The sequence below is a fragment of the Bison bison genome, unplaced genomic scaffold (assembly GCF_000754665.1).
Source record: "Bison bison bison isolate TAMUID 2011002044 unplaced genomic scaffold, Bison_UMD1.0 scf7180017864105, whole genome shotgun sequence".
Lineage (NCBI taxonomy): Eukaryota > Metazoa > Chordata > Mammalia > Artiodactyla > Bovidae > Bison > Bison bison.
The window spans coordinates 2,197,464-2,207,094 of record NW_011494677.1 but is presented as its reverse complement, the minus strand read 5'-3'; the positions used below and the strand labels follow the sequence as shown (position 1 = coordinate 2,207,094).

The following is a 9,631-nucleotide window of genomic DNA, read 5'->3' as shown; positions in this document are numbered from 1 at the left end:
GATCGCCATCGAGTACAAGTCCGCCTGCCACGGTTACTGGTATCAGTGAGGCTTCAAACCTCTTCAGATTCTTTGAGGACACTCTTTAAAGATTACGATTTCGGCAGAGACACAGCCATAACTAAGCTTGTGGCCCTGTGGTGAGAGCTGGCCTCTCGGGCACCCAGGCAGCTGTGGTGCCTTTGATACTATCTATGAACACTGGGGTTCGAAAGGTTACCCTAGTGGGTGGGCAAAGGCTTTGCCTCTGTTGCGGTGGTCTTGCCCCAGTGTCTTTCATGATCAGGAGAGAGAGACGACAAGATCACCTTCTCAGATCTGTTCCTCTTAATATATTCCCAGATCTTGTAAGGCTTGACCGTAGATCATACCATGAAATAGAATTATTTGTGATCAAAGTGTTCCCACAAACCTTAGAAAGCCTTAGAAACTAATCTGAAAAATATGAAAAAAAAAATGGGGATTTGACTGACCTATGGGGCAAAGTTTGCTATTGATCAGGTAGATGAAAGAAAGAGTTACCCTTATTAGACCATAAGCATTTCCTGAAAATGCATAGGATAATATAAGAAGTATGAGAAGTGATCATACAATAAAAAAAGAAAATCCAGAATCAGCCACAATGATTTAGAGATAAAAGATGCTGGAAAACAAGAAAAAATGGGGCTTAAGTGGAATGCGAAACAAGAAACATGCGGCTTGTTTGTATTTTTTTTTTAGTGGAAAACTTCCTTTAATTCTGAAGTAAATTGTAATCAATAGACTAGGTTCAGAACCTGGCTCTGATTTGCCAGATCAGTGGCCTTGGAGAAGTGTCCATCACCTGTAAAATGAGGATGTCACGCAAATGAATTCCTAGGATCACTTCCAGCTCTAAGACTGACATTACCAGGAACCTAGAATCATAGGAAACCCTCAAAAATTCAGTAATTTGAATGAAATCAGTACAAGTATCTGAAAAGTTAGAAAGAAGGAATAATGTGTCATGTACAAAGAGTGTAGAAGGTATCTGAGGGAAAGGACTCAGCAGGGTATGTCACAAAGCAAGTCCTTAAGGAGAGTGAAGACTGGTATCCTCTGGCTGCTACATTTTATTTAACAATTCCACCATACTCATGAAAATTTCAAAATCTAAACCCATGTCCAAGTTCCCTTTCTGCTGGAAATAGATGAGAGTGAAGAAGTTGGTGTCTTACTTCACAGGGAAGGTAGTTTGAGTTTCAGAGCAGCCTGAAGCTTGATCAGGGTTTTAACATCTGATCAGGTTTTAACATCTTTGGCCTTCAACGACTGGGATTATACATCAGAATTATTTGCAAAGGTTTAAAGACAGAGAATTCAAAACCCCACTTCTGAAAAATAGACATAGAATTCAAAAATACCACTTATAAAACCCAAATCTGTGATTTGGTTTTGAATCTCCATAATACAGTCATTTTTGTTCACTGGCAGTCAGAAATGACTGGGCCAAATGCTCTTAATACCGTTTCCACGTTTAACATCCCAGATTTCTATCAACTTTATTAGGGTGACTGTTAGGACACTGTGGACCAGAAACATGAGTGAGCAGCTAAGTTTCATGTATAGCCAAGAAGTTCTGATGCTGTTTATTTCCTAGCAGACATCCACCCCCAAGGAGAGAGACACCTGCTCTGACATAGATTTAACTCTGGTTTCTCTTGAAAGAGTCAGAGTTGCATCAAAAGAATAAACTCCTGATTTGGCAAAGATATTGGTAGTAGCAGTCTTACATGATTGCTGGTTCCTGAGCAACACTACTTTAAGCATTTCACTTATATGAACTCCCGAATCCTCACAACAACACTGTAAGAAGGGTACAATTATTTGCTCCATTTTATGGAGGAGGAGCTAAGAAAAGGTAAATAGTTTTCCCAAGCTCGCACCACACCCAAGGGGCAAAGGAGACTCTGAACTCAGTCTGGGCACTTACGTGATTGGAGCTCTTCTGGTCACCTAGCTGTGCTAAATCCACCCAGTCATTACACAGAATAAAAGCAGGGCAACTCAGTGCTGCACTTTAGGCAAGTATATTGAAAAACTAGGGGAAACCTATCTCTCCTCACTTTTTATTTTCTTTTCTAATTGATACACTTGAGTAGGCTCTAGGATGGGCAAAAGCCCTGGGTAATCCTCAGAGTCTGTCTTGGGGAATAATTTATCACCTGGTAAGCGGTAAAGCTGGATCAGATCCCAGTTAGAGAATTTCCTGAGTCTGTTCCAGGGGCCAGCATATTCTAACAAAGCAGCTTGTCGTGATTCATGAAGACAGGGGCAAGTCTTTGGAAAAAGTTCACCTTTTCTTGCAAATGCAACCAGAGAAGTTATCACGACAGTATCTTCATAACTAAGTATTCAATTTGAGTTCAGAGGACCCTGCCTTTAAAAAAGGACATATTAAGATGCAACTTGAGCATATGCTTCTTGAGTGGTGGACATCAGCCCATGATATTGGAGCAGGGGAGGCACAATCCATGCTTTTCAGGCTTAAAAGCAATCATTCCATGAATGTGTTAGTCAGTCAGTACTCAGAGAAAGCGCCACACAGGGTTTCATATAACAATCTACTTGAACACAGCTATTCAGCATCTTTTACTCTCGGCATAGATCTGAAGAGCTTTTGTTGCACAAGCTCTTTTATTTTTGTAAGGCTCTCATACTTGCACATTACTTTGCAATATCCTAACAACAGACTAAGTTTTGCCCAAATGAAGACTTGACCTCTTTCCATTGTGAATATGATAGGAAGGGTGTGTTTTAAAGGAGGAAAGGAGAACTTTGATCATGTACAAACAAAGTGAGGGAAGGCACAGGGTTATAAGACCTAACAATATTGGAGGTCTAAATTAAAGGAAATAAAAATGGGAGAGCCTGACAAACAGGGAGAGTTTGAGGAATTCAGATAGTCACAATGGAGTAGCCCATCAAAAAATATTATGGTTGAAATTTATAAGACAGTGTTTGCAAACACCCAAACCATAAGAAAACAGAAAATCAAAATATTCAAGTGGTGCAGAAATAGAAACAGTTCATGTGGTTCCTGCTTTCAAAAATCTTACAATCAAGATAGATGAAAGTGAAGTCAAAGACAAAAGTGCAGTCAAAGACATGCGTTTAAAAATTGTACTGGCCAATAAAAGGAATTTTCTAAAGGGCAAAAAGCCTAATGATGTATGTACACCACTAGAATGACAGTAAGACTAGCAACTGTGCGGCCTTGGCCTCTTTGGCTTTGGATATCTCAAATTAGCAAAGCTTCCTGCATCTGCATTGCTTTGACTGTTTCTGATTCAGGGCATAGTCCAGGGAATGTATGCAGCTCAGGTACTGAGTTTTGACCTGGCTCCCTCTCAGGATATTTGTCTGCAATCGATCAATTAAATGCAGTCAAATCCCCATTTTCTACTGTAAATTCCTGCAGTAAAAGGGGATTGAGTCCTATTAACTCTGCAACTTAGAGAATCCATTGGTAAAAACAGATATTGCCCCAGAATTTGGAGGGGGAAATTACTGTATTTTTATTTTCTGTTTCCAGCGGGCTGATATTAAATCCACCTGCTCAAGTTAAGCTCCGTAAGAACACACTAGGGTTCTTTATCGCTGAATCTGCAAAGGATGTCAAAAGGTAAAAATTTTTTTATCACTTTACGGGGAGAAAGCCCTAAAGCAAATACAATTTAATGACAGACGGGCTGAGTCAGCCCCATGCTGCTTCTGCGTGAAACCTCACGTAAGTCATTCTTGATTTGCTTTCGTTGTCCAGAGCCTTCTTTTACTGTGCCATCTGTCACAGCGATGTGCAGACTCCCGAGCTAATTGAAAAATGTGACTGCAAAAGCAAGGCTCGACGCGCGACAGGCAAGTGCGCTTTCTGTGTCCTCAGCCCAGCTTCGGGGGGTGTGGCCAAAGAAAGGGGAGGGGCTTCATCTCTTAGAGAAGGTATTCTCTTGAACTTGGCCAAGAAGAGACAGATACTTCCCCACTGGGCATCCCAGACCTGAGAATCTGTCTTTTAGAGCTGGAAGAAACCTCACTAGTTCTAGTTCTCTAGTACAACCCCTTCACAGGCTAGACAAATGAGCTCTGGAAGAGATGCATTAATTTTATCCAAGGTCACACAGCCAGCTGCAGCCTCCTCCCAACTCAGTCCCAGGCACACGGGCGATGAGCCTGTTGACTTTTCTCTATGTATTTCCCTCCCTTTAGTCTGAAAGTTCAGCCTCTGTTTGACGGCTTGGTGGGCCGTAAGGGTGGCCCCTCATGACCATTTCTTTTTTCTTTTAATTTTATTAAGATGTCTTTTACATACAACAGTACTCTTGCCTGGAAAATCTCATGGACGGAGGAGCTTGGTAGGCTACAGTCCCTGGGGTTGCGAAGAGTCAGACATGACTGAGCGACTTCACTTTCACTTTTCACTTTCATGCATTGGAGAAGGAAATGGCAACCCACTCCAGTATTCTCCGTCCCAGGGACGGAGGAGCCTGGTGGGCTGCCGTCTATGGGGTCGCACAGAGTTGGACACGACTGAAGCAATTTAGCAGCAGCAGCAGCAAGGTGTACAACATGATCTGACTGAAACATTTATATCACAATATATGATTGCCATTGTAGCATTAGCTAACACCTCTGTCACAGGGCATAGTTATCATTTCTTCTAGTGTTGGGAACAAAACCGTTCCCTGAGGACTCTGTTCCTTTGCGGATTGTCAGGAGTGTAAAATTTTCTCATTCTGACACAGTAATGAGGAAATGAAACTTTCTCCCTTTACTCAAATTGAACGGGATAGCTCACCAGCAAACCCTTACCACTTAATGGAAGGAAGAGTTAACCTCGAGAACTCACAATAATTTAGTCCCTTCTGGTTGAAAATTTAGTCTCTTTCAGGTACATTAAAGATGGTTTAGGTTAATTCCCAGTGTTTCAGCATTTAATTCAGAATTTGAATTTCCCGTCAGGATTCTTCTTCTCCCTAAGGTTCTTCTCTTCTCCCGAGTGGTAGTCTCTCTGAATGCAGGCATAAACTTGCTAAGCCCCGTGGACAGGAGCATCCTTACTGGCTCCTGAGCTCTGTAACTGTCCGCTTCTGTGGCCTCTGCATCAGCAATGAGCGACTGTTCCTCCTGGATTTAGGTCACCTTCCTTGCTGAGATCCATCATCCCTGCCATAGCTACTAGACTTTTTTTTTTCCCAGATAGAATTTTCTTTTAAAAAATTATCTTTTACTGAAGTATAGTGGATTTACAGTGTTGTGTTAGTTTCAAGTGTATAGCGAAGTGATTCAAACACACACACACACACACACACACATTTTCAGATTCTTTTTCCATACAGGCTATTACAGAGTATTGAGTATAGTTTCCTGTGCTATGCAGTACATCCTCATTTAATCTATTTATATATGGTAGTTTGTGTATGTTACTTTCAAATTCCTAATTTATCTCTCTTCCCCACCTTTCCCCTCTGGTAACCATTAGTTTGCTTTCTATGTCTGTGACTCTATTTCGGTTTTGCAAATAACTTCATTTATATCATGTTCTACCCCTCCAGATTCTACCTATAAGTGAGATCATATAATATTTGTCTTTGTCTGACTTACTTCACTTAGTGTGATAATCTCCAGGTGCACCAATGGTTGCTCAGATGGTAAAACGTCTGCCTGCAATGCGGGAGACCTGGGTTCGATTCCTCGGTCAGGAAGATCCCCTGGAGAAGGAAATGGCAATCCACTCCAGCACTCTTGCCTGGAAAATCCCATGGACAGAGGAGCCTGATAGGCTACAGTCCATGGGGTCGCAAAGAGTCAGACACGACTGAGCGACTTCACTTTCTTTCTTTCTTTCTTTCCACCCATGTTGCTGCAAATAGCATTATTCTATTCTTTTTTAGGGCTAATATTCTATGGTATATATTTACCACATCTTTATACATCCTTCTGTCCATAGGTATTTAGTTTGCTTCCATGCCTAGGCTCTTGTAAATAGTGCTGCTGTAAAGATTGGTGTGTGGGCATCTCTTTGAATTATGGCTTTCTTTGCATATATGACCAGGAGTGGGATTGATGGATCCTTAGTCTTTTAAGGAACCTCCATACTCTTCTTCATAGTGGCTGCACAGACTTACATTCCCACCAATAGTGTAGGAGGGTTTGCTTTTCTCCACACCCACTCCAGCATTTATTATTTGTAGACTTTTTGATACCTTACTGTAGTTTTTAGCCTCCAGTCTTGAGGTCTGCAAAGCCCCCTTTTCTATTGTTCTTGTTCAGTCACTAAGTTATGTCTGACTCTTTGTGACCCCATGGATGCCAGGCTTCCCTGTCCTTCACTATCTCCCAGAGTTTGCTCAAACTCATGTCCATTGAGTCGGTGATGCCATCCAGCCATCTCATCCTCTGCCGCCCACTTCTCCTTCTGCCCTTAATCTTTCCCAGCATCAGGGTCTTTTCCAATGAGCTGGCTCTTCGCATCAGGTGGCCAAAGTGTTGGAGCTTCAGCTTCGGCATCAGTCCTTCCAGTGAATCTTCAGGGTTGATTTCCTTTAGGATTGACTGGTTTGATCTCCTTTCAGTCCAAGGGGCTCTCAAGAGTCTTCCTCAGCACCACAGTTCAAAAATGTCAATTCTTCAGCACTCAGCCAACTCTCACATCCGTACATGTGATGGACCAGCTCTTATATCCGTACATGACACAACCTTTCCCTATACTCCTAGTCTTTTTATTCCTTATGTTCTTTTGGTCTCTTTACACTGTGGGATTTGTTATAATTTTTTAAAATAAATTTCCTTCATTTGCTGCATGCCTGCTAGACAATTTCCAGAGACTTTAAATGGGCTCGTGTGTGTGTGTGTTTGTTTTGATTTTCACTAGTTACTCTTGTTTCATGGAGGAGCAGGTTCATGGATCTTTTCTGATTCCATTCCAACCTAAAGGCTCTATCTTAATCCTGTTTATTTTCTCTGACTTTTTGGATTTTTTCTAGAAAACCTTAGACGGTATTGGGTATAGAAAGAAACTATTCCTGTGTCATTTCCTGAAATCTCTATTACCTGTAGAATTTGCAACTGAACACTTAAGTCTAAAGAACACTGTTAATCAAAAGGACTTAAAGAGCCTGTTTGGGGTTCAAAAGTTAAACGTTGACTCTTTTGCCTTCTGTAACAATATGAATCATTCTTAAGGCAATGGTTGAGTCTGACTGGATGGTTGAGTCTGACTGAGTGCAGAAATATCTGATTAAAGAGGTGTGAGTAAGAAAAAAATACATTGCGTATCATCTTATTATAGTATCTTTATCCCTTATGAAAATTCAGCAAGGTTTCATGAGGTAGACATATCCCTGTAAACACATTGTACGAATCAAACTTTTGCAAATCAATTATACTCACTTATACGCATGCAGTGCTGGCAGTCATTTTGAAAAACAAAAAGTGTTTTATAAATTGAATAACTTCCCCTTTATTTATCTGTCTTTTAAGTGTGTTTTATTATATTCTAACAATGGCACCCCACTCCAGTACTCTTGCCTGGAAAATCCCATGGATGGAGGAGCCTAGTGGGCTGCAGTCCATGGGGTCGCTAAGAGTCGGACACGACTGAGCGACTTCACTTTCCCTTTTTACTTCATGCATTGGAGAAGGAAATGGCAACCCACTCCAGTGTTCTTGCCTGGAGAATCCCAGGGACGGCGGAGCCTGGTGGGCTGCCGTCTATGGGGTCTCACAGAGTCGGACACGACTGAAGTGACTTGGCAGCAGCAGTAGTAGCAAAGCAGGAAGTTAAGTGCTCTAGTATGAATTGGAGAGATTTTGGTGTAAAGAAAAGGGTTATGCCTTCATATTTGTAGAAATGCAAATTTCATCCACTTCTATAACATGTAATTTATAGTATCTAGGGAATCAGTACACCTTTCAGTTTATAATCTAATGTTTGATCTTCCCCAGATTCTTTCATTCTTTTCACAATAGGATCATTTTTTTTTCTTCTTGCTCCCTTACTATAACTCCATCACCACTTCTACTGCATCCAGGACAATTCTCATAAATCTGGTACCAAGATTCTTAAGTAACAGGCAGTGAGTGAGCTAGCTGTTCTTACTTCAGTCTGCCAGATGGTGGCAGCAGAGTACCATTAAACACTCAGGGGCTGGCCGTTCAGGGGAGTGGACTTGAATTTGAATATGAATCTGGAGAGTTCCAACCAAAAATGTGCCAGAGAGGACATCACTGTAGAAGGCGACTACTAGGCCTTATGTATTTAAAAATCATGATAATGTCTTGGAAATTCTCCCAGAGACTCAACTTTCTAAAAGGACTTAGGAATGTACCAATAGATGACAAAAGAGAAAATTTACTGACTTCAAGTTAGTATACAGATTTCAGGTTGAATATTTTACATTTCAGAATCAGATGAGGTGTATGCCCGGTCCACTCCCATTGCAGAATTCTCTCTTCATTGAGCTAATCAAGCTCACTCAGCCCCATCAACTCCTTCAACCTCCCACGCGTGTGTGCGTGCAAAGTCACTTCAGTAGTATCCGACTGACTCTTTGTAACCTTGACTCCTTGGACTGTAGCCCACCAGGCTCCTCTGTCCAGGGGATTCTCCAGGCAAGAATACTGGAATGGGTTGCTATGCCCTCATCCAGGGCATCTTCCCGACCCAGGGATCAAACCCACATCTCTTATGTTTCCTGCATGGGCGCCTCCTGGGAAGGAAGCCCTTCCACTTGCTGGACTCAATGAGAATTCAAAACACTTGAATTCTGACCACAGCTGTGCCACCGATTGGCTGTGCTTTGGAAGAGACACATCAGCTTTTGGGATGTCAGCGTCTTCCGTTCCAAACTCAGCTGTCTTCATCACCACTATGGCCGTTTCAGTTCTGATGTTCTGTGATTTATAATCCCTCCTCCATTTTTTTCTGAATAGAATCATACCAGAGGTCCTCCCCTTAAGTTCAAACTCCAACATTTGAGAGAGGCAGCAAGCATGTGATGGTTAAGAACGCTCGGTTCTGCATTGATCACTTCTTTGCTGTGTGACTTGAGGCAAATTATTTAAGCTCTCAGCATGCTTTAGATTTCTGTAAATAATCTTTTGGTGACAATATTATATATTTCCGAGGGTTAAGTGAGAGTATTAGTACATAAAGAGTATACAAATTGAATATATTAATATTGAAAGCACTAAGACGTGTTCCTGGCCAATAGTAAGTAGTGCATGTCAGATAGGGCTTCCCAGGTGGTGCTAGTGGTGAAGAACCCACCTGTCAACGCAGGAGACATGAGTTCAGTCCCTGGGTTGGGAAGATCCCCTGGAGAAGGGCATGGCCACCCACTCCAGTATTCTTGCCTGGAGAATCCCACGGGCAGAGGAGCCAGGTGGGCTACAGTCCAAACGGTCGCAAAGAGTTGGACAGACTGAAGCGACGTAGCACACACGTGCATGCACACACACACACAGTAACAATCACAGAACCCAGGGGAACACAAACTCAGAAGGAGTCTCATTATTTTGCTCACCAATGAAATTCAGATGAAATAAGAATTGGCAGAGACGTCTTGGTTCAGTTCAGTTCAGTCGCTCAGTCGTGTCTGACTCTTTTTTTTTT

At 41.9% G+C, this 9,631-nt stretch overlaps 1 protein-coding gene across 1 annotated transcript in view; it reads left to right on the top strand.

Moving 5' to 3' along the window:
* KCNU1 (potassium channel, subfamily U, member 1) overlaps nucleotides 1-9,631 on the top strand; it is a 144,474-nt gene that overhangs the window by 57,292 nt on the left and 77,551 nt on the right. The window contains 3 exon segments of the mRNA XM_010838791.1: nucleotides 1-39; nucleotides 3,554-3,643; nucleotides 3,782-3,876. Coding sequence (XP_010837093.1) covers nucleotides 1-39; nucleotides 3,554-3,643; nucleotides 3,782-3,876 — 224 coding nt within the window.